Source organism: Sphaerodactylus townsendi, linkage group LG04, assembly GCF_021028975.2.
Source record: "Sphaerodactylus townsendi isolate TG3544 linkage group LG04, MPM_Stown_v2.3, whole genome shotgun sequence".
Taxonomy (NCBI): Eukaryota; Metazoa; Chordata; class Lepidosauria; order Squamata; family Sphaerodactylidae; genus Sphaerodactylus; species Sphaerodactylus townsendi.
The window spans coordinates 33,607,198-33,632,675 of NC_059428.1; the positions used below are offsets into that span (position 1 = coordinate 33,607,198).

Here is a 25,478-nt window from a genome sequence, read left to right on the forward strand (position 1 = left end):
GGGCAGAGATGAAGTAAGCTCCCCTGTCCATAATTGGCCTTAATGTAATCAATACTACAAGAAATAGACTAACATCTAAACTTGGCAACAAACAGGAAATCAGTGATGAACTGAGACTGAAACGTCAGCTTCTTTTCAGATTTCTTAAAAATAGATGGGGAATGCTTTTATCTTGTACTGTTTACCTCCAGTAAAAAAAGGGGGGGGGGAGGCAAACACTTTCATAGTTCAATTCTGTGCAAAGTTGCTCCAATATGAGTTTGTTGGCCTAGTTTCAATTAATCCTGCATTACAGCATCATACTGATAGTTGATAGTTAACTAAAGCAACGGCCAAACTAGATGTGAAGGGTGGGGTAATCCTCATGAATGCTGCACATTCACATATAAAGAAAGCAGGGATGGTGGAACTTGTGATGATGTGATGGGAACTAAACCCTAAACCTTATATGTCTTACTGCACTTGAAACATTCTCCTCCTAGCTGGAGTCTGCTATCGCATTTTAGCTGGGTTTGGAGTAAAATGCTGAAAGAAATGGAGCTAGATGTAGGAAGGCAAGAGCCTCCTTACTCTTCCTTACTGACAAGTGTCTACAGTCCACTTTCTTAATGTGAATGAGCTGATTCATTAACACACAAGGACCCCCTATTAATGATTGGTTGCAAAAACTATTATCTACCTGCTATGCCTGTAAAATGGGAACTTCTAAAAATCTGTATGGAGAGTCCAATCCCTAAGAATTTCATTCCAATTGAAATGGAGAGGGACTTGCAGCTGGAAATGTGTTTCCCATCAAAACCAATGAAAATGGGGAAAAAAATTAAGACAAACTTATAATAACAAAAAAGCAAAACAAGCAAAACAAAGAGGATTAAAATGTATCATTATAATGCTCATCGGAGAATATGAGAAAACAAAGAAAAGTTTAACTGGAGTTTTTTGTTTTCTGGTTCAAGATCAAATTGGTGTTGTGGGCATAAATATTTTTCTGGTTCGATGGAGCAGGTATTTTTTCCTTGCTTGAAAAACCAAATGGTGGGCACCTGTTTTATTCAATCTGATTTTTTTTCCAAAGTTGTCTCATGCAATGACTTGAGGGGTTTTCCCTGTAACTATTTTTATTTATTAAATATAATTATTCATAACTTTATTTATTAAATTTAGTACCGCACCCTCCCCAGCCTAATCTGGGGTGAAGACGATTTATATTACATCACACAGTAGTGGATTCTGCACAGCATATTTATAACGAGTTGCAATCGTTACAAATGAACTCGCTTTTCCTTTTTTCAAATGGAAAACGAACTCACAATGATTGCAATTTGTTATAAATATGCCATCCGGAATACGTTCCAGTTTCATAACTGCCTCAAATGAGCATACCTTTAGGACTCCTGCTTAAAAACTTCCAATCGTTATCGGAAAGGAAGGAAGCTCGCAAAGGAGTCTATGAAAGCTGGGTGGAGGGCGAGGAAAGGGCGATGATGTTGACAGACATTTAAAAACAAAACCTCAGGAATGGAAAGCAACCCGCCTCACTGTCTCTAGCTTTGGGTCTTGACAGGTTTGCAAACGGAGCCAACCCTCTTCTCCCTCTCCCCTATTAAAGGCTGAAGAGCCTCAGAGAAAAGCGCGCTTCCGGCAATCAGCTCGCGGGCCCATTCCTTCGCAGGGCGCCCGGAGCATGTTGGCCAGCGCCCCATTAGGACGAGAGCGCGCAGGCGCGCGCCTTCTCCCTCCCTTCGCCGCCATCTCCCTCTTCTTCCATTCAGAGCATGCGCGGACATTTTTCGCTGACGTAGGAGATTTTATTTTTCCCCGACGCGGCTTTCGCCAGTCGGCTGACGAGGTTATGGCGCCATCTGGCGTCCTGCTTCGCCTCGCTCCCCCCGCCCATCTTCTTTAGCTTGCACGCGCTTTCCCGCGAAAGGGCGGTGACTGGAGGAAAGGGGGCGCGCGCGCCTTGGCCTCCTTCGTTCGCGCCCGCTTGAGTGTCACGCGGGTAGGGGCGGAGCGGCGGTGGGTGAAAGAATCTGAATGGGGCGTTTGGAGGTTTTACGTTTTCAGAGGGGAAGACAAGGGAGTGGGGTTGACTTTTGGGTCGCCTGGAGGCTTGTGAGGTCCCTGTGGGGGGTGTTATGGGCGAGGAAAAGCGAGGCGGAATAAACCACGTCGGGAGAAGTCAAGAGAAAGGTGATCTGAGGCAAAACTGGTCGCGCGCGTCCCTGTGCACACACAAAGAGGTGGCAGGAAGCTGGGCTGGACCAAATCGAAATGCAGCCTCTTCAATTAAGATTGACATAATTTAAGAATTCTCTGTCCTGCGAGAGGTTGCATAATTGCTTCAGAGGGCTCCTTGTAGCAAAAACTTTAAAGAAACCCTGTTTCTGCCAACGTAGTTGTAAGGAGCTGCAACACTTTTGACGTTTTTGTAGGTTTCAAAGTTGTATAAAGGTGCGTTTCACAAAATTGAAGATATCGTTTTTAGCACACGAAGTGACTAACAGCACAATCTGAGGGGCCCCTGAAACTGCTCAGGAAGTGGTGTGACTTCAGTGTTGGCATAAATGCCCCTTGCACTGGTGTAAGGGGCATTTATGCTGGTGCAGAGGCACTGATGCCAGTTCTGGGAACCTGTGTGGCAGGACATCAGCACGATGCCCAATCGCCAGCACAGCTGTCGTGTTCCTCCAGCATTCCTCCAGCAGATGATGAAGGGGGCATTCAGCTTTAGTTGCTTCCTGAGCCCTTTCAGCTTGGGAATGCCCCCATTTGCTGGCACAGACTTATACTGGCAGGATCAGTGGCGCAGACTCTTGTGCTGCACAGGCAACTTTTACTGCTTTCAGCTTGCTGGCTGCAGCACAGCAAGCCTCTTAGGAGGAGTTGTAGCTGCGCCATGGCTGTGCTGTGCCTGGCTGCGGTTGAGCTACCCACCTCCTGGATTGCACTGCCCAGAACCTGATGACTGAGAATAGGCCTAAAGTACAAATTGATACAGTATGGATTAAAGTGTTCGCAGACATTGGGATGATGTGTCAAGAAGATGTCCTCCTTCTGTGTAAGAGGGAGAATGCAACATATGTGAGACTCATTAGATATTCCTGACTATTATGTACTAAATTTGGCCAACAGGATGTGATCCCTGATTCGTAAGTAGAAGTTTGTTTCTTTTATGTCTACAGACTTGGGAGTTCCTTGAGATTAGAGATGTCAAACCTCTTTTTTGATAAACATCCTTAGGCAAAAACAGTAAAAGCAATAGCAGCAAGTGTGAGTTGAGCTTTCAAGTGAGTTGAGCTTTTATTCCTGTACTGAGGACTCTGTTGTCTAATGATCGACGAAAGCTTTGCTTTAGAAACTGGGCATTGTGGTCTGTAATAACTATGGTACGAGTAGTATGATACTAGGCTGTGATGTTTGCACTGTGGATGAGGCTGGAGAACACGAGTCTCAGTATACATGAAGCTGTCATATCAAATCAGACCAACAATATAACTGGTGTCTACTCAGACTGACTGTAGCTCCCCATGGTCTCAGCCTTTCCACATCACCTACCTGCCACCAGATCCTTAACTGAAGGTGCTGGGGATTGAACCAAGGATCTTCTGCATGCTGAGCGGATGTTCTAGCACCATGGCACCTCTCCCAAAATGAGAAGGCTTTGTTTAAAAGTGTTGTGTGCTCTGCATCAGGCTGTTTGTTGAGTGGTATTTTGCATGATTGGAAGAAAAAATCCAAAGTGTGTTGATTTTGTGTGTTGATTTTGCTATTGCAGCGGCTCCTGTGGGTTTTCTGAGGCTCCAGTCAGTTATCCAGTAGGTGGCAGTCAGAGAGCCTTTTCTGCGTCTCCTGTGCCATTAAACAACTGAAAAGCACATCTGAAGAAATGAGCCACAGCTCATGAAAGCTGGTGTTGAAATAAATGTTGTTGGTCTTTATGGCGCCAATGGACTTCCATTTTATTTTATTCTACTAAGCAGGCAGGTTTGTCGTTGAAGAGTGTTGCAGCGATCAGCTATGAGGGAAAGGATAGGCTGACATTTCTGAAGACCTGAATAATGAGTATTCCCTTTCAAGCTGGTAAATTTCTTCTCCTGCTATATGTGGATGATTTGTGGGTGTACTGACCTGTGCTGTGGCTGCAGTGGTAGGACAAATCACCTAAAACGACAGTAGTTCGTTGAATATGATCTGTGCAGCTGTAAATAATGATAGTAAAAATGTCTGCCAAGGCCTTGGTTTCATCTGCTTTTCATTTCCCGCCATAAAATTCCTAAAGTGAACAATTTGTGTTAGAAAATCCACAGGAGTCACTGTGGTAGCAAAATAAACCTGTTCTTCCTACCTTAAAAATACCATACATCTTAATAGAACCTGGATCTTCATGGATACTGTTGCAGTTTTGACTCACATTGTGAGGGTTTTCACACAGCAGGTGTACGATTTTTTCCACAATGTGTAAATCTAAGATATATTAAGATAACATCTCAGCAGTATTTCATTCAAAAATGATCAGGACCCTTTCAGCTATGACTTGAATTCCCCTCTCCCCCAGCCATCAAAACGTTTATTCAAATGCCAAGTTCAATGATACAACTAATTTGCATTCAAGTTTACTGTGTGGAATGTTTGGTGTTAAAAGTACACGACATTAGCATTTTAAAAGCACCCTAACAGCATCTGCAGAATGAAGCATTAAAATAAGCTGTAATGTACATAATGTTTTTGTGAGTCATTTTCCCCCATAAGATCTCCTAGCAAGTACAGTGGAATCTCGGTTTTCGTTGGTAATCCGTCCGAAAAGAATCGATGAAAACCGAAACCGATGAAAACCAAGGCAAACTTTTCCATAGGAATCAATGTAAATCCAATTAATAGTTCTAGGCGCTCCAAAAACATACCAAAAACACATTTTTGGGTGAATAAACATAGTGTTTAATGCTGAAAACAGTAACAAACAATAACACTAGGACCAGCTTCAGAGCCAGTGGACCAATGTCGCAACAGAAAGCTATCCAAAAAGGTCTGTTTCTGACACCTCTTTAAGATTTGTCTGAAATGGGGCAACACATTGTCATTAAACAAGTTGCAGACACAGCCTGCAACAGCTTTGTCTGGGTGATTTTTCTCCACAAACCCCTGCACCTTACTGCAAATCAATGAAAACCAAGGCAAATTGATGAAAATCGAGACAAATTTTTCACTGAAAAAATAGATGAAAACCGAAGGCAATGAAAACCGAGGTTCCACTGTAGTCAAAAAAATATCACATTCACAGAGTGCTTTAGAACACAGTAGCATGTTGTAATAAAAATTAAAGTAGCACAAGTAATAAAAGTATCATTAAACCTGTGATCCGACATTCTCATGCAGAAAAGTATAATTGGCGTAATTACTGCTACCGTCCTAAGGATATTTTCCTGAGTGTAAGCTGCAGATAATGACATGGGGCATACTTCTGAGTAGACCTGCTTAGGACTGCTCCCTATTTTTCTTATAATCCTTTTGGGGTTTGCCAGTGAATCTCTGGGGATGCTGCACTGGATCTAACATATTGGCTCTCTGGAAGCAGGATGCAAGAATGAACAGTCATGAAACAGTCCTTGGTGAATGAACCCTGGTTATTTGTTCATCTTGTACCACGGGACATCCTGTTTTTCAGTATGTTTGGTATGTCACTGATAAACATCAAGGTAAGGGTTCTTTTCAGCAAGGCTTTTTTATCCTCAAAGGGAGTTGCATAGCTTTTAACTACATACACCAACAAAAAAAACAAGAAAGGAAAGGAAAATATTTCAATTTGATTTTGTTTTTGATGAACAAATCCTATCAGGATTCTGGCAGCGGGTCCTGAGGCAATATTTATATAAGAAAACAGATTTCGCTATCTGAAGCAATATCTGTTTAATGGTATTTATAATGGCAGCTTGTGTGTTATAGTTCTTTAGAAACTACCTGGCTTAGTGTGGAGCTTTTGTAGGCATGATGTGATCAGAATATATAGGAGCAAAGGTTAAGATACAGTTTAGAATGATACCATTGATAAAAGTTGGGGAAAAGCCGAGAAGCCAGAACTGCTTTTACAATGGAGAAAAAAAGGTGATATCACCAGGTAACATTTCTCTTTACGATGAATTTTGCTATATTCCAGCAAGGCCTTTCATTTCAGTCCAGGAACAAGGTGACCTACTTAATGCCAACAGGAAAAACCCTGTTATAAATACAACTCTGTTATAAATATTCCTGAGGTTATGATGGTGCAGCATTTTGAATACTATATATTTCAGATATTGAAGAGAAAGCATGGGAAGGAATCTTGTTCTCTGTTTACATGAGGGAGTAGGGATAAAGAGGCACTATTTCTTCTTCCCAAACCTTCCCTGTCCCTACCTTTCACCGACTCGAGAGTGAGCTGAAGGAAAGCCCAACATGAGTTTGTTCCCATTTTTAAGCACCACGTGAGCAGGCCAACTTAACTTGCAGATTTGTATGCAACAAAAAATACACTTAATACATGACCGATATGGATACACCTACTGGGGAGTAGAGAGTGGGTCCCATCTATTTATCTTGCTTATTTCAGAAGAGACCTGACTGCCAGGCACAAATTAACACAAATTAGGAGGGTTTTTTCTTCTGTTACCTGAAAATATGCTACTCCAACCACTTTCATTCTCTTCCAGAGCTGAACATCGGCTCTGCGTTTACATGGTTGCTTATGCTAGATGTATGAGCTTAGTGCAAGCTGAAGGGCAACAGCACAAGGGCTTTTATATTGGTGCTGTTTGCCTGCCATGCACAGTAGTGGCCCAGGCACTGCATGCGACACTTGGGAAAAGGTCCTCCCGCTACTGGAGATAGCTACACCAGCAACATACCTGAAAACCAGGATCTGTACTGACATAGAGCAATACCTGTGGACGACTCTAACCTCAGCCCATCATAACTGTGTCCTTGGACTGTTGGATAGCTTCTCTGTGGACACTAGAATGCTCATTGAGGGGTATTGGGGGTTATTAATAGCAGTTGGGTAAATCATTAGGATGGAATAGGATGTTTTATAAATGCAGATATGGAAGTGGGATTTATCAAAGGTGGGGAGTTTTTGGCAAGGATTCTTGCTGCCTGTCTAATATCTGTAGCATCTTGACAGTTGATGATACAAGGGTCCTTATTTCCCCAATGTCTATACTAATACTGTGCAATACTAGATCAATGAAGCATGAACCTGGACACTTCTGTGAGATGTGTTAGGAAGAAGAAATTGAACTGGATTGCGTAACAGAAAATGGAAGAAGTGGTGTGTCTTCCTAAATAGCCTCGTTATGTGGTCCTCCACCAACCCCACCCAGGAGGGAGGCATGGCCATTATCCTCTGGGAGTCCTTTCAGACTTTCAGTGCAGACTATCATTGCCATTGAGTGTATGATTCTCACATTAGGGAGTAAGAAGAATGTTAGAGATTAAGGTTCGATTAGGCAGTTTTCTAATTTCCCAGTGGGCACTCTCTATGAGTTGGCAGAGATACTGTTGGGTGTGGTGCTGAAGACTCCAGACTGATGCTGAAGATAACTTGACAAGACCAGTTCAGGATTTTATAGCTTCTTTGGTTTGGGCCGCTCTCATATTGTGATTGGTCCAAGACGTGAAAGAGGTCATACTTTGGATTTTATTTTTTGCACTAAGCGTTTAAGGGAAGGCTTAGTTTCTGGGTGGGAGATTTGCCCTGAAGCATGGACTGACTACTTGAGCCAAATGGAGGAGTGGTCCCACTTGATGGAATATGAAGCTGCAGCAACAGTGACAAAGAAATGTTACTCTCTACCACTATATTATCAGCTTGTTCACAGCCATCCTAATTGTTCAAGGTAGCTCAGCATCTGCTAATGCCTAAATCTGAGCCATTGCTGTCCCAGAAACAGACAATTAGATATGATTCTTTGTTTTGTTTTGCTGACAAAACATTGAGAATATGCTTTGATCTAGATGTCTGTTGTAACATAGATGCACCCAAAGAAAGACCTAATACACCACCTTGTCTATTGACATGATGACCCAGTTTCCATGATGGATGTTGACCAGACCCTGGATCTCTGCCCAGCTCGGATGCTAAAACCATGTAAGGACTGTATCAACAAGCCCTTAGTATCTATTCTAAGTCAGTCCCTTACTTAAGGGACATTACCTCTGGCACTCAAAAAGGAGATTCTCCATCCGCTATTTTAAAAACGATCCTTACAAAAAAATGAGGTGGCCAATTATCACACAGTCTCTAAGCTTTCTGCTCTTGGCCAAGTGGTTGAGAGAGCAGTAACATACCAACTTCAGACCTTCTTGGATAACTCATCTGCTCTGGACTCTTTTCAGTCTGATTTCTGGCCAGGCTGTGGGGCAGAGGGCTCTGCTAGCTTTAGTTGACCACCACCACCTAGTGTGGACAACGACCATACCTCCTTGTTGCTCTTACTGGATTTATCTTTGATACAGTAGATCATGCCATCTTGTTGAGGTGATTGGAATCAGCAGGAGGAATCAGGGAATGCCTACTGAACTGCTTCAAATAATTTCTCGCAGATTGGATTCAGAGGTTAGTTATTGTAAACCAGTTTTTGGCGTTTTCTGCATGGTCCAAATATTGCGGGATGGGCAAGTGAAATATCCCAGTTTGTGCAAGATTTTTGCATGGTCCCCAGTCCTAAATTGGGACTCCTCGGGGGCTGCCCCGCGATATTTCCCTTATCCCAGGATTTTCAAAAATCGCCAAATTGAAGGTTCTTTTTAAAAATCCTGGGGTGAGCCTGCTAGAGCCTGCTACCATGCAAAAACCAATCAGGAGCAGATCCGGTTTATTTTTCTCACCCAGCCGCCTGATCTCCCTGCCTGACGTTCATTCAAGCTACCACTCAATAACAACAGCCAATCAGAATGTGGCACACTGAGCATGCTGATAGGTGTTTGTAGCTGTCACTCGAAAACAACAGCCAATCTGAATGCGTGACACCAAGAATGCTCATTACTGTACTTTCTACATGATTACAAAATGTGGCTGACACAGTATTTCAGTCAGTATTAATGCTGATTTCCCCAAATCCCCTGAATATTGGCCTTAACTAAGATGGCTGTTCACTTGGCTACAAATGCTGCCATTTCACAGACAAGAGGAGATTACAATGTGCTAATGGTCTTGTGAGATACGCTTGAAGCTGCCACTGAAAAACAACAGCCAATCAGAACACGGACACCGGGTATAAGAGGCTTTCAGCTTGCAGATTCCACTCAAAAACAACAGCCAATCAGAACGCAGTACACACGGCATGAGAGGCTTTCAGCTTGCAGCTTCCACTCAAAAAACAACAGCCAATCAGAACGCAGTACACACGGCATGAGAGGCTTTCAGCTTGCAGCTGCCACTCAAAAACAACAGCCAGTCAGAATTTGGAACGCTTCAATGTGAATACAGAAGTCCCAGGCTCATGCAAAAGAAACTGGAGTACTTCATCCTGGTTTTAACTTGATTCTTTCATGAAAACGGACAGCCATGCAAAGGGAGAAACCAGGATAAAATCGACCCGGTGCCCAGTCCTACCCCAGTGTAATTGTGGCGTGAGGAAAATGCCATTATCAGTGTGGGTTTCCATAGGGCTCAATTCTATCCCCTATGCTTTTCAATTTCTATGTAAAGTCCTTAGGACAAATCATTCATAGTTTTTGCATTAGTTATCATCAATATGCTGATGATACCCATCTCCCTTTTTAAAAATATGTACATATTGCCAAGTCACAGCCAACTTATGGGACCCCGTAGGATTTTCAAATCATAGAACATTCAGAAGTAGTTTGCCATTGCCTGTCTCTGTGTAGCAATCCTGGACTTTCTTAGTGGTCTCCCATTCAAATACTAGGATTGACTCTGCTTAGCTTCTTAGGTCTGACAAGATTGGGCTAGCCTGTGTATCCAGGTCAGGGCCAGCTGTGCACATCTTCTTTAAATCTCCTGCTGATGGAGTAGAGATCCTGAATAGCTGCCTGACTTCTATGGTTGATTGGTTAAGAGTGAACTATTTTAAACTAAACCCTGAAAAGAGAGAGGTAATGTTGGTTGGAAAGGACAGAAGTAATGTTGGTTGAACAAGATTACACTCCCCACTTTTAATTGAGTTCAGCTGACCCTTGTTGACTCATTTATAAGCCTTAAGGTTATATTGAATCCAATGTTGTTGCTGGAGAAGTACATTAATGCAGCTGCAAACCCCCCCCCCCCCCTTCTTCAAACTCAGCCTAGTTATATAATGGTTGTATGATATTTCTGATCTGGTCAATTGGACTCTCACCACAGTAACATCAAGACTAGACTACTGCAATGCACTGTACTTTGGCCTCCCTTTAAAATCAGTTTGGAAACTCCAGTTGGTGCAGATTATTGCCGGTCAGCTGTCATCAGGAGCTAGATAAAGCATGCATTTTACTCCCATTTAGCAGACATTCCATTGGCAGCCCATCAGTTACTGAGCTCAGGTTAAAGTTACTGGCCATCACACACAAAGCCCTTCGTAACCGTTGTCACTCATATCTGCAGGACTGCCTCTCCCCTTATGCTCCACCACTACAGCTTCATTCATTCGAGCAGATCTCTTGCTGCCAACCTGCAAATGGGCAAAATCAACAACTACTCCTGCATGTGTTTTCTCTATTGTGGTTTCCAGCTCATGGAATAGCCTGCCTGAGGAGGTCAGGAAAGTTTTCAGTCTCCTGGTTTCCCACAAACTGTGCAAACCTAAATTATTCAAGAGGGCTTTTCTATATAGGTAGTAGGGTTGTACTGTACAAAATGGTTTACAAAGTTACTTTGTTAAATTATTAGAGATTGTAGTCTATACTACTGTGTACAGGTTGCTGTAAATAGGATCCTATTATGCAATTTTTGCATTATTTAAAATGCCATGTGAATACTTATGCTTTGCTTCAGTTCTGTTTTTAGATTTCTGGTTGATTCCAGGCTTCTGCAATCCTAATCCTATTCCATTGTTTATTGAATGTACCATCCTGCTGATTGTATTGACTCTCTCTTGTATCCGCCTTGAGTCCCAGTGAGAAAGGCATACTATAAATAAATAAATGCACAATAGAGCTTGTCTCTTTGCTGCATAAAATATGAACAAATCCTTACTATATGGCTTTATGCATCTATAGCATTAGAACCCAATCAACTAATAATTTCTTTATATCTTGTAAGTAAAATTCCAAGAAGTTAGCTCTATCATTTATTTTAGTGTATAATTTCAAAGTATTAAAGCAAATATGCCGTTGAATAGTTTAAATGTAAGTCATAGCATTTTTTAAACTTTCCAAATGGCAGAGTTATTACTTAGTAACTCTACCCTAAGGCTAAAACTTGTGTAATATAATAGTTTCCATGATCACACCTCCTGTCATTCTGTATTACTTAATTGCAGAACCAGCTTGAAAAGTAACTCACTTTGCAGTTGTCTAATTCAGCCTGGAAATCGGTTGGTATAAATTGTGCACCCTATCCCCCGATCCCCTTTCACATGCTGTATTATTGGTCTGTTGCTGCAAATAAATTTTCTTCAAATGTGCAGTTTAAATAAATGATGTCATTTCCAGGTTACCTAAACTGAATTTCCAGTTATCAAACATGTCCATTGCAAGAAATGTGACTGTTTGACCTAGGGAACTGTGAAAAGCATTCCCACATTAAAATATTATTTGGTCTTAGATCAGAAGACTTATTTAGCAAATATTTTTAGCAAGGGATGAAAGGTGGCAATATTGTCATTATACACATATGCATGAGTTAGTCCGCAGACAAATTCTTTTAATCACTTCCCTCCTAGTGTGAACATCAGCAAAGACTGTGGTAACCTATGCTGGTGACTGACAAGGAGGCAAGATCATAGAGCTCTTTTCCTATTTCTATATTTGTGTAGGAGAAAATAGCTGAAATGCATATTGTGTATGTGTGTGTTAGGAGTTAACCTGGGAGCCCAGGGAAGCTGTAGTGTGTCCTTGGCCAGGCAGTTATCTAACCCTAGCCTACATCCAGTAATGTACATCCAAGCTACATCCAAGCTACGTCCAAGTAGAAGGAAATGCGTGTAATAATGGGAAGCTGTGTACAGATGTATCAATGTGCATTGCTGCCATTATTCACTAATGCAAAGGTTGGGAGGCAATACTTCCATGATTTCTAGTTCTTACTGTTATACTTGATTGTCCACTTGATGGAGATTTTTTGGGGGGTATAGAGGAGTCATAAGGTAGATGATGGATTCTGAACTTCTGAGCAAATCCTACTGAATAAATTAGAAGTCATGATCATTCCGAAACTATACGTACAAGCATCAGACTTGTACCAAGAGTTTGGCAGTAAGTTCAGTGGTTTTGGGTAGTAAAGCAATCCAGATCCACTAAATTCCATGCAACATAAGAGCATTGTTTTTGTAATATGACAGCTTCTTTCTCTATGCCAACAAATACTGGCTGTCTTAAAGTTGCTAGATAGTGGTCATGAAAATAGCAAAACAGATAGCATTGGAATGCAAATATTTTGAATCTTAGCCATGATGGCTGCTATGTATCTCCAGTGTCTCATATTGAACCAAGACCTTGATGTGTGGATCATTAAATCTGCACATTGGGGTAAGATACAGAAAAGGGGACTTTTTGTAGAAAGATTTCTTCACTGCCAACTGGAAAAGCTACTTAAAAATTGTAAGAATTGAGATTGCACTATTGACAAAAGTTATGAAGCCAAAACATCCTTTTGGGGAACTAGTGAGTAATTTCACAAATTGCATTCAAAAGTGTTATTAATTCCGAGACGGAAAATTACTCCAAAATTGTGTCTATGGTAGATTCTGCATGACCCAAAAACAGCAGTGTGAAAATGGTGTAAACCCTTTTACACCGTTTTAAACCATTTTACACTGTTTTCACACCATTTTCACACTGCTGTTTTTGGCCCATGCGGAAACCACCTATGGGCCACTCCCCACTTACCTCGTCTGAGTGCAACCCCGCAGCGACCCCTCGTAGAAAAGCCTCCGTGGCTTTTGACAATGGAGACATTTGTTCCCCACTCATTTTCCATTCAGGAAATAGCGCGGGGTTCCACATCAATAGTCAAAGAGGCAATCGGGCGTTCTGATTGGCTGGCACGCGTGTGCATCATTTACACGTGGGAGTTGCAGCCAGCCGAAGGCGGGGCTCCATTTTGATTGGCTGACCCGAAAAGTTCATTTGGATAAGCTGAACGCATTGTTTTGAGACGTCTGCACATGCTGACGTCACTGCCTGTTGCAAATTGCTTGGGCAGAAAAATGAAAGTAAATATTGGTTTCGGTTTACACCGCCGACAACCCTGTGCTCAGCGGCACTTTGCCAAGCTGCAAAACAGTGGAGCTCGAGCAAAAAAGAGCAAAAAAGAGCAATGTTGGCACGTCTTGTTGTGCACACGTCTCAATTTCCGAGCATTTTCTGACGGGGACACCCTCCCTAAACAAAATGGCGGTTCCTGTTTCCTGATTGGCCAGAAGCTGCGCGTCAGAGCGAATCAGCTGCGCGTAAACAGCCGAGGTTCCCCACCCCCCTGCGGCACCTGCGGGGTTTTTGAAAATGTTGCTCTTTTCAGAGGACCTAATTTGCCGCGCAACAAGGAGGTGGGAGAGCGGCAAATTAAGGGCAGGCGCGCAGTGGGCGCTGGTGACGTGGGGAACGTCCATCCTCCTGGTGTCTTTTAAAGAGGTGACCCCGCGGCTTATGGTGAGTGGGGAGTGGCCCTATGTGTGTGGGGTTATTACTGAGGATACACATAATAGCAGAAATGAACTGAATTATTCTTCAATTAATATTAATGAATAAAGTAAATGCACTGGGATAATTTAATGATGATATGATGTTCACTATATGAAATATTGCTATTCTTCTAGATTATAGCATAGCCATGTTGCCTGTACCAAAACCATAATTCAGTGGATGACTTCTTTGGGCACAGTTTCAGCATACTAGACTTGACTATTTAGTCTGTTCTCTAAACCTGCAGGCACAGTTCCACATACACTCAATCTGCTGTTAGATTAAATATGGATGATATGGAAAATCATAAACACATGGAGCTTTTTTTATATTGAGAATATACTGAGGATTTACACTGAGAATAAAATCTGAGCAAGATGCAGGGAAGTCATAACTGGATCTTCTAGCAGGAGCAGAGGGGCCCAAGTTGTACTGGAGAAGATTACTAGGGCAGTGGGTTAACATTTCCCCCTTGGTTTCATTCCTAATGGAAATTTGCTCACACAAGTGGCTGTTAGCCACAGCAGGAAACAAAGGCAGAAGACCTGTTGGGGTTTTTCCCCATAGTAGCTCATTAGGTAGGGGACTTCTGTCTAAGAAACTCCATGGAAGAAATGGTTAGTACCCACCCACTATAGTCATGATCCAAATTGATCCTGCAAACTGATTTAAATCTCTTACCTGCACAGATGTTTTGTATTCATTCCATTTCTTCTCCTCAGGATTGTTCTCAGCTATTCCAAGGAAGACATCTGTATTCACAACGTGGCCTTGATTTGCTTGAAAAGTGTACATTTTGTGCAAGTTTTCCAGAACCTCCATTGGCAGCTCGGTGGAAACATCATCATCTTCTGATGAGGATGCTTCTACATCTTTTGTCTCACCAAACTGAAAAGTAGAGTTAGTCCTCTGAGATGGGTGTTTAAAATCTGAACAAGTGATAGCTTTTAGTTTAAGTTTCAAGAGAGTGACTTCATGGGCTCTGCATGCATTCTTATCTAAATGTGGCCTAGAAAGAGGTTGGAAATGCTTATTTGGATTATCTGTTGTTTTGTAATCTGAGGTATCCATTAATTCTTTATCCAGTTGATTTTCCTCATGATGTTCATCAGTAGAAAACTGGCCAACAACTGTGCTACGTCTTAAAGGTTTCTCACTGTATATCAAATGTGTCACACAGGAAGAACTTGAATTAGTTTCCTGTGAATAGTAATGGCTTTCCCTTTTTGTTTCATTCTTTATCTTTGACATCTCAAAGGACTTGGCAGTTACAGCTGGTGTGGAATCAGGCCATTCCTTTTCTTGATCAAACAGTTGAGTTTCCATCTCTCCAAGTTTTATCCATTAGAAGAGGCCAAGCTCCACCTCATGTCGAGATGTCCTACAAATCTAAATTCATTATGCTGAGAATTCTTCAGTTTTTTGGAAGTTTATATCATTGTCAGGAGAATCAGGAAAAGTATCTGAGACTTCCTTGTGCCTGAAATGTAAAAAGTTTGGTTGGGAATGCAACTGTATTTTTCAGTGAAATGGTAAAAATGAATAAATATTTTAAAATCAAGAAACCTCAGACTTCTAGTTAAATGATGCCAACTATTCGACAAAGATTGTTTCTATTTTAATCAGATACCACTGGGCCAGTATATGTTATCATTCTGGATAAGAACAGAATGTGATCTTGAGCACTCAGTTTTCTGAGAACTGCAACTGTTAAAAAATATAAAACAAGTTTCTAAATTATTTTATTTATTTATTTACTTCAACTACAGCCTGCGTTTCTGCTCAAGGAGGACCCAAAGGGGCTTACATTTTTTTTTCTCCTGTCCTCTGTTTTATCCTTATGACAGCCCTGTAAGGCTGACTGTGGCTCAAGGTCACCTAAGAGGCTTTCATGACAGAGTGGGGATTCAAGCCTGGGTCTACCACATCCTAGTCCAAAATTCTAACCACTACACTATGCTGTCTCTCTTTAAGAGCAGGAAAAACTCATTGAAGATATCTAGACTTCATGAAGCCTCAGAGGACAGAAACAGTGTTAAATAGAGGCCATTTCCTCACTTTAAAAAAATGCAGAGGCAAAATGGTTTTGTAAGCTTCCGGTGTTTTTGAGCGTGCAGTCACGCTCTCCAGTTCAGGTAGTCACGCGGGGTTTCCCAAAAGGCGCTGTTCCAAACAGGAACAGAAATGACGCACGCTGAGGGGTCGCGAGGGCGGCAGAATCGGGGCGGCTGTGTTGTCACCACTCCGGTAGTGGGGAGTGCCGCTGGAACCCGTGTTACTTGTAGCGCGCAACAAAAGGTGAGTTACTTGTAGCGCGCAAACAAAAGGCCAGAGATGACTATAGACGTTACCTAGCAAACCTGACTATTATGTGTCCACACCTGTGTTTTCTGGTGCAAACATGTAAGATATGGACAATATATTTGTTTCATAAAACATCCATGTATGTTTGGATGAAAATGCAAACGAAAACAAAATGTGCAGTCACATACTTTCTCAGCTAGCCCACTTTGGACTGACTTACAAATTTGAGAACACCTGTAAAGCAATGCAGCCAGACTGAAGGATTCTGGACAGGGAAGGGGAAGAAGAAAAAGAATGAGAAGAAGAGTTGGTTTTTAAAGCCCCTATTTTTCTACCATTACGAGTTTCAAAGCATTTTGCAACTCCTTCGGTTCTCCTCCGTACAACAGACACCCTTTGAGGTAGGTGAGGCTGAGGGAGTTCAGAGAGAACTGTGACAAACCCAGCAGGCTTCAAGTGTAGGAGAGGGGAAGTGACCCCAATTCACCAGATTGGAATCCACCACTCATGTGGAAGAGCAGGGAATCAAACCCAGTTCTCCAGATTAGAGTCTACCACTCCGAGGCCCCTTCCGCACACGCAGAATAATGCATTTTCAAACCACTTTCACAACTGTTTGCAAGTGGATTTTGCTATTCCGCACAGCTTCAACGAGCATTGAAAGCAATTTTAAAGTGCATTATTCTGCATGTGCAGAAGGAGCCTGAAACACTACATTGGTTCTCTGTAACTTTGTATATACAATTTTGTACATAAAGATAATGTGGACAATATTATAGGCTTATAGGCTTCCCCATTTGTTAGTAAAATATTACTTTGGGAGACAGTATCATTCAGTTTGGGGGATATTTCTGAAAAAGTAAGTAGACTCCTCCATTAACATAGAACTTTGTAACCTAGTTCTTGAAAGTATGTGCAGAAGTACACACAGTCATGCACAAAATGTCCTACTTGTACACATTTGTTGTGGAGAGGTCTGATCCCAAACTCTCTGTACATCCTACATTTCTATAATTGTCTATGAAGCTGTGAATAAACCTAACGTTAACATCATATTTATTCATGAAATATTAAAACGAACCCTTACAAAATAATAATTTCATCCCTAACAAAACATTATTTCATCTTCTCTATTTGCTATCTAAAGGAAAGCAGATTATTTTCTAGTAAAGCTATTATTTGTTAGTGATTACTTTTCAGCTGTGACAAGTGTCACAATATTATTCTGATTTCAGTTGTCATTATGAACTTATTTTAAAACAGAACAGGTATTAAGGAACCTCTTCAACATGTTACATTTCTTCCAAGCCTGAATTGAAAAACTAAAAGTGAGGGGAAAAGCAAGTTGTTTTAATTTAATGGATTTAAACCCCCAAATGAGTTTTCCTCTTATTATTTCACTCTGCCTTTAATGGCTGCAGATTATAGAAAGCACTTTTAAAAAACCCTAATTAAATAAACAGAAGCAGACAAACTCATACCAAAAGAATGGAAATAACAGTATTTTATGGATAGTTTTACCTGTAAGGCAATCCCAAATCCAATTTTTCCATGCGTGCAATAATAGGAACTCAGCAGCTGGAAGGATCTTCCAAATGTTGGGGTAGGACAGAAAGGGACATGAATAGGTACTTAACAAAAGACATTTCAGCTTGCTTGCTACCCAGGAACTCTGTCAACAGAAGTATGTGTGAGAATCCCTGAGGCTAAAACAGCCTTCTGCAAGCAGCGGCCAAATTATTTTGAGAAACAGACAGAAAAAAGGGGGAGAGGGGGGGAAAAAGAGTAAGCATGCTGGAAAAGAACAAAAACACACACTTCTAAAAATATAATGGTGACCTGATTCTTCACACTGTGTGTCAGGCCCTTACACTTCACCGTCTTTTATCACTTAAAGCACCTGGAGTCAGTTTCAGATTGAATGCATCATTAGTTTGTTTCTGTCAGGTTTTGGATGGATGGCCAGCAAAATTCCTTTTCATTCAGCTCTTTCACATCTAGTCGAATTAGGTGGGAAAGTAGTGCAAACATTTCTCCTCATGCCACCAGACAAATAAAAATGAGAACTTTTTTGATGGACGTTATCGTTCTAATTTTATGGTGTCTTTTAACCGGGTGATGAAAAATCTCATTACTGCAACAGACTGTGAACATAATCAATAGATTATATCCTTGAAATTATACAGTCTTTAAAATTAGCCCTTAAAAACCTACAATGGATTTTAAAAAAAGAATACTATATGCTGAAAAGTCTATTTTCAGAGCAAGAAACATTTTATGGTAAACATTGACTTAAAAACCAACCTTTATAGTCTTTTATCTTGGCTTCAAAAGCCCTTTTCATCCAAGCTAAAACAATATTTTATTTGAAGTTTGCATTTTGTTAATGTTTATTCAATAGTTACTGAACGGATTTTTGTCTCTTTGCATATTGAAAATCTTCTCCCACATAATTTGTTTTCGACCAGCCGTTGGCAAACTTCATATATTTTCTGCCTTCTTCCCATGTTGTGCCATTTATATAGTAATCCTCAGAAACATGGATAGGGGACGGGGACACACACACCCTAATCTAGAATTGGTAAGAAAGCCAGTCCCCTTTACACTATCTCACATGCGTGATGATGTTATTTCCAAGTTTGAGAGCTACACACCTGGCATAATTTCAGGAGAAAGGATGGTTTTCATGTTGCATACAGGTTGCCTAGCGCTGTGGTACTGAGTGCAGGCCTCCCCAGGCTCCGTGGGGAGGTGGGAGGAGCGGGGCTCCACAGCAAGTGGCGGCGCTCCACCCTCCCGGGCTCCCTGCAGGCAGTCTTTTGCCCTCCCCAGGCCCTGGAGAGTGCAGGAGCCAGCAGCAGGGATGCGGGGGGCAGTGCTCCATGCTGCACAGGGACGGGGCTATGCACCATGTAGGGGGTGAGGCTCTGCAACCCATGGGGGCGCCCTGAGGAGGTTTTGTCCCCAGGCATCATCCTCCCCCCCCCCCCTAAGCCTCTGGTTGGACTCCTAGCTGGCCTGATTATGTTAGGTTTTCCCTGAGTTCTTCATGTGATAAAATATCCAGGCTAGGAATTTAATCCCAGGTATCTGTGGGTCCAGTTTGGATTGGGACCATGGCACACAGGGAGGGAGGACTGTGACATTTTTCTGATCTGAAATGGCCCTGAGGGCACTGCACTGGTGGGTATTGCTATGTTTCCATGATAGGAAAAAACTGAGCTGTTTCAGGTCAGGGAATTGGAATGGGTGGAGAGAAGATTTAAGCCCCCCTCTTCACAATCCATAATCCTGATACAAATCAAGATTAAGTTCCCAGCACAGAATTTGCAATACAAGTTTGGAGCTGGGGAGAACATGGGGAAAATATAGCATGCAATTAGCTTAGCCCTTTACAGTCTTCCCTTTTGCCTTGTAATTTTCTTCTCCAGCCTTAGCCCTCTTCTGTGGTTCGTTTTAGGTACAGCTTTACACAGCAGTTTTTTCTTTTATATAGGCTAAGCTTGCTAACTTCATGCCAAATTTGCGTTCCAAGGAAACATACATCTGTTTGGACAAATTCAATTTAATCCTTTAAATGAGCAACATTAGCTAGACTTCATTGACTGGTTTTTGTGCCTGCACAATCAGCAGTATCTCTCTGTTCAGGATGTGGTCATGTGGAATGGTTTATGGGCAGTTACAAAATGCATGCACTAAGACACTAAGTAGTAGGTCTCAACTTAAAAAACTCCACTCCCCCCCCCCCTTTTATTTTATGCCTTTTAAAATTGGTGGCAGAAGACGCATGTCAGGGTGGTGATTATTGTGAGAAATCTATGTAATCATATAAGAAAGCACTATAATCACGCAAACAGATGCATCCAAATAGAATGGCAAATGATTGGCTGTCAGCCTGTTAGTAAGATGTTAACCAAACTGGCAGGTGTTTGAGCATAATTAGTTGAGGTATAAGCAGTATGATGTCTTTTGGTGGACAGCATTAGAATTTTGGTCTTGAATCAGCAACCTTTTTCAGTAGATGAAAACTGTGGATCAAACATTCAGTCGGCTTTTGAGATATTTTTCATGCCTGTCATAAGAGTAAGGTAATAAAGGAAAGAAATTCCTATCACAAAACCCTAGCCTAACACGTCCAATATTTTTTTCCTCTTGGCAACATCTTTAGTCACACTTTTCAAGTGTCTTTTCACATATCCCCCCCAAAATATGATTTTTTTTCATCCTTCTGATATAGTCATACCATGTGTTATATTTACAGAAGGGATATTCCCTACATCACAGCTTCACAGCTGACAGTCATTAATCCAGTGTTGACAGTGAAGAGGGATAAAATTAATTAAATTGTTTCTTGTGAGATTTGAGAATGATGAATCTTAAGCATATCCCACCTGACAAGTGGCTAGAATCCAACTGAGATCTTCAGTAATTTGAAATAATAGCAAAAACATATTTCTGTATGTGGTTTTGACTCTCTCTCTCTCTCTCTCTCTCTCTCTCTCTCTCGTAGGAATTTCTTACAGGTGGATGTAGAAACAACCAAATGTAAGAATGGCCAAAATCCAAGGAAATGCACAAGAAAATCTAACCTGATTAGCACATGCTGCCCTTATCACCTGCAGGAATTTATTGGTCAAAAGCAAACAAAAGTTCTTAGATTTTTGCCCTGCCACGTGTTGACTTGGCCATCTATTCAGCATATTCTTGTGTTTTCCTTTGCAACTAGATTGCTAAGGAATATTGACTGTCACAGCAGAGAAGAGACCAAAACTGAGATCATGCAGGTTTGGCCCCCATGAACATTAGTTCTACTGTGTTACAAACTCTATTTTTGCATGCATGGAACTTTCGTATTTTTAAAAGCTGACTTGGACAGGTAATCAATAATGTAATCTCCATAGAAAAATCAGACTTTTTCCATTTTTGGTAGTGCTACTACCAGCCAATGTTCCCAGTCATAGATACTTCTATGTAGTACTAGTCATTCCCTCTCGTTATGCCCACACATTCATTTCCATAATGTCAGGATCCAGTAGTGTGCAGAAATGGATCTGGAGATGCTTCTAATCCCCTTATCCCCATGAACTGGTAAGAGGGGTAGAAGGGAAACTTCCAGGAGCCGTGGAGCTGAACAACTCATAGGATCACCTACTCTGCCCTGGGAAAATTCCTGAAGATTTGGGGAAGGTGCCCAGGGAGGGTCAAGTTTGAGGGGAGCTCAGTGGGGATAGTCTGTCCTCAAAAGCTGCCATTTTCTGAAGGGAAACTGGTCTGTGTGGTGTGGAGCTTAATAATAATTCTAGTAAAACTACAAGCTATACCCAGAAGTTAGCAACCTGAGCAACTTATGAGGTTTGCTTTCACATTATGTTTGAGCTGGGTCTGGATGGTGTAGTGCTGTGACGTGGGGGGTGGGTGGGCGGGTGGGCGGGGCGTGGGCATTTCTGCCTTAGAGATGCTAGTGGTTTTTGGTACAAGGTCAGGGAATCCTTGAATGGGAAGAGACAAATGATGGGAAATAAAATCAAAGATTCTATAATTCCGAGCTTTGAATAAGGACTGTCAGGAACCTCTAGTGTACAGGGCAGCACTTGGGTTCGTGTACTTTTGCTTTGCACCGTCTTTTTGGTTCAGCTTTTACCCAAGAGGCAGACTAGCCCACAGTTCTAATCAGTTCCTGATAGACCTGATCAATGGTCTACAGGTCCGTTGTATTCTGGGGGGGAGGGCGGGATATAAATGGAAAAATAAAATAAATTTTTAAAAATTCCCAGCCACTCATCACTGAATTTCAGTCTAAAATTTTCTGTTCCAGGAAAAAAAAAAGTTGAAGGGTAGGAGTGAGATTTTTACAACCCAATCCGCAGTCTGAGGCAGCCGGGGACAGTACTGCTGCCATGCTGCCTTCAGAGGGCTTCCAGGCGGCATGGATAGGCAGTAAAAGACCGCCCCCAGGCTGCCTGGAAGCCCTTCATAGGGCTTAATTGAGTTATGCCACTCTTTTGGGTGGTATAAGTCTGAAGCCCTGCCCACAATATTGCCGGCCCTAAAGCCCAGGTCGAAGTCAGCTAAAGTCAGCTCCACTCCTGGGTACACCCTGGCCCACCCATGCTAGTGTTGCTCCACAGTGGTGCTCACTTCCGGGTTTCACCACTGTGGAACTATGGAGCACCTGTCCATCAGCGCCTTTGCCCTCTCTGCCGACAGGGGTGCCCCTTATGACAGTGTAGAGGACAAATGCATTGCCGCAGCCCGGCTCCGCTCCCATCTCTCCCCCCACCTTGACTAGAGTGCCTGGCTTTAGAAATGGCAAATAATCCATTTGATAAATCCTGTATTATGATGTCACTTTCTTCCCAGATACTATAAATTGGTGGAGAGTCATGGAAAATAGTGCTATCAATGGCTATTAGCCATCCCAACTAGATTAATAGGATCTCCATGTTCAGAGAAAATATACCAGCTCCTAGGGAGCAACAGAGTTGACCTCTGTTTCAGATCTTCCAGGGAACCTGGGTGTATACTGGATTGCATGAAGGATTGATGTGATTTAGTGTGGCTCCTCTTACATTATTAGAGGCCAAGTTTGTTCTTAGGATTGCAGGTTTTCTGTCCTGTTTTTACTTCTGATGGAATCTGGATGGGAAAAACTGTGCTTGCTCAAAACATGAAAAGCAATTCTGCTAATCCTTGTGCTTTTAGTGAGCTTCTGTGAATGCATTTTATTTAGACTATTTCAATCCTGCATATCCAGGACACCGTGTAGAAGGGCAATAATTGTCTGTAGAATCCAAGTAATAAAATTCTAAGCAGTAGAACAACAATCGATAAAACCGGTTGTATAAACATTTGCAGACAGAGAGCAGGACAAATCAAGGGAGTTAAATATCAAAATTGGGTTTTAGTGTTTCTGTGGCAGAGGCCATGTTCTCAGGTTACCCATGCACTATTTTATTCATTAGAATAAGAATGTTGTCAGTATGGAGCACAGGTTCTCATAGGCCTCTGTGCACATTATCTGCGGATCAAGTCTGTTTCTTGCATTCTTTTATGGAATGCCTGCAGGATATGGGAGCTGATAAAACATTTTATTGTCAGTGCATAGTATTCCCAATAAGCAAGGCAGTTTCAGTCATTTAAATGAAAGGGCTTTCTATATGACGTTTTCTGTACATTTCAAAGGAGAAACAGAGGAAACTGTTACTGTCTGAGATGAATATCCGCACAGTTTCAGTTATACATTTAACCTTCCACATTTATAGTAAAAGCCACAATGTCAACAGACAAATATTCATATGCTGAGAACTTGCTATTGAAATGAGATAATAATGTGTGCTAAACTCCAAAACCTTTCCTCAGAGAAAATTATTAGACAAGATTTTATTTTCCCATTTTTGGAGTGCCCTTTATATGTTTGATTTAATAATCTGAATAATTTATAACTGGCTAATTTTTTCTACTTCGCAATTGTTTTGGTATTGTAAGTTGGTAAAATTATTTTGTCTCTAAGAGCATGTGCGTTTTAAAAATAATTTATTATGATTTTCAAATGTATAAATGGCATTTTTTGTTCAAAGTCCCCCAGGGAAAACTACAGAGACTTTAAACCATGTAGTAGGTTTCACTAAGAAATATAGGTGTTGGTGTTGTGCAACACAAAAGCCAACACAGTTGTTCATTTCAGAAACAGTTTGTATAGTTAGTTTTGTGGATTTTCTGCCAAATCAAAAACAAGTTCTTCTTTGCTGTACATTGATGTAGCCAAGCTATAATAATTTAGTCTTTCCAGCTATAGATGAAGTGAGCCAAATGTAAGATACCTTTGGACTGTAATCCTCACTTAGAGAGAACATGTAACCCCCATGCCCAGAATGGATTGGCCCCGAATGGGTTGACCCAGTAAGGGGGTGGAGACTCAGAGCAGCAGGAAGGCTGAAAGAGCTCTTTGCAGAAGACAAGGCTACCAGACTCGGACCTTGATTTCTATAAGCCCTTAACACCTTGTTAAGGTAATTGCAATATTGTTGGGAACTACTGGGAAGGTAGTTGTTGTTTTTGCTGTGTTGTAAATGTTGGAGTTTATTGTTTCAGGGTTTTCTTTTGTGGTTGTAATGGGTGAGAGTTCTCCTGGAGACCTTCATCATGTTGCAACCTGTTCATCAAGCCCTTGGAGTCTTCAGGAGCCAGCCAACTTGCAAAGAAGAATTTGGACTTGGCAATATCAGTAGACTGTAAATAGAAGGACTTGAAATGCAACCTGAACAGGACCTTGAATTGTAACGTTAAATGTTGATGTTTTAAAAGTGTTAATTGTAAAGAAAAGTAAACCATTTTGTTGTTTAAAAATTGTTGTTGCAACTCATTCCAAGTACTGCCCCACAGAACCCACAAGCTGAGGTTACAAACACACTAGGCAAGTCCGCTCAAAATGAAAATAGTAATTACCTCACAGCTAAAAAGAAAATGTGAGTCACTGCCCATAAGAAAGTTACTTTGCAGGGAAACAGAGACTGAGAAAGGTAATAAAATTGTGCATCTATTCGTCCAATACACAGTCGTTACCACAAACTTTTATGTCTCTAAAAATAAATTTATATCCATGAAATAAAAACTGCAGGATGTTCATAAAGTATGTTGTCTACATTCTCTACAGATAGTAAGGTACTTGTAAAGATTTTTCCCCAAACAACAAAAGGAACTGATTTCTTTTTAAGCAGAACACTTGTGTAACTCTCATAAAGTTAGGTAAAGTTTCCCCTTCAGTCGTGTTTGACCCTGGGGTACCACTGCAAGTAATGATTTTATAGGCAAGCTGGTTTTGTGGGGTAGATTGCCATTGCTTTCCCTGGTTATTCTTTACCCCCTAGCTATGAGCTAGTACTCATTTACCGACCAAGAAATGGATGGATGGCTGAGTTGGCCATGAGCCAGCTGCCAGGATATCTGATCCACAGGGGGCTCAAACTCCTGACCATGTGAGTGGCAGTGCAAGCACTTAACCACAACACCATGCGGCTCCTCTCATAAAGTTATAGGCACACAATATCCTATTCCTAAGAAAGACAGGTAGCAGTTCTGCAAATGCAGGAAAAGAGGTGGCTTGTTGCTTGAAAAAACTCCCAAGTAAACTAAAAGTATATGTGAGCTCAATCTGTATCTTAAATTCAAGTAAATAACCAAGTTGGCCAAATCTGGTGACTGGAGCTGTGAATGGGCAAGACAGTTCTTTCTACAAATCTGAAAAGGGCCCCAAGTTTGCGAAAATGTAGTTCAGCAGTGAAATTGGCTGCTTAGGGTGGTGGTGAGTTTCCCCTCACTGGCAGTCTTCAAGCAGCAATGAGCAGGGGGTTGGACTA

At 41.6% G+C, this 25,478-nt stretch overlaps 1 protein-coding gene across 2 annotated transcripts; it reads right to left on the reverse strand.

Annotated features, from left to right (window-relative positions):
• Positions 1-5,679: 5,679 nt before the first annotated feature.
• LOC125431893 lies at positions 5,680-17,751 on the reverse strand. 2 transcript variants are annotated; one of them, XM_048495087.1, is made up of 3 exons: positions 17,644-17,751; positions 14,500-15,298; positions 5,680-5,754 (listed from the first exon to the last, which is right to left on the reverse strand). In XM_048495087.1, the coding sequence occupies exons 2-3, from the start codon at positions 15,142-15,144 to the stop codon at positions 5,710-5,712; spliced, it is 690 nt and encodes a 229-aa protein (XP_048351044.1). In that variant the 5' UTR covers positions 15,145-15,298; positions 17,644-17,751; the 3' UTR covers positions 5,680-5,709. The 2 variants fall into 2 exon arrangements, with proteins under 2 accessions (XP_048351044.1, XP_048351043.1); XM_048495086.1 differs by lacking the exon at positions 5,680-5,754 and having other exon boundaries at positions 14,397-15,298.
• Between the last annotated feature and the right edge of the window lie 7,727 nt (positions 17,752-25,478).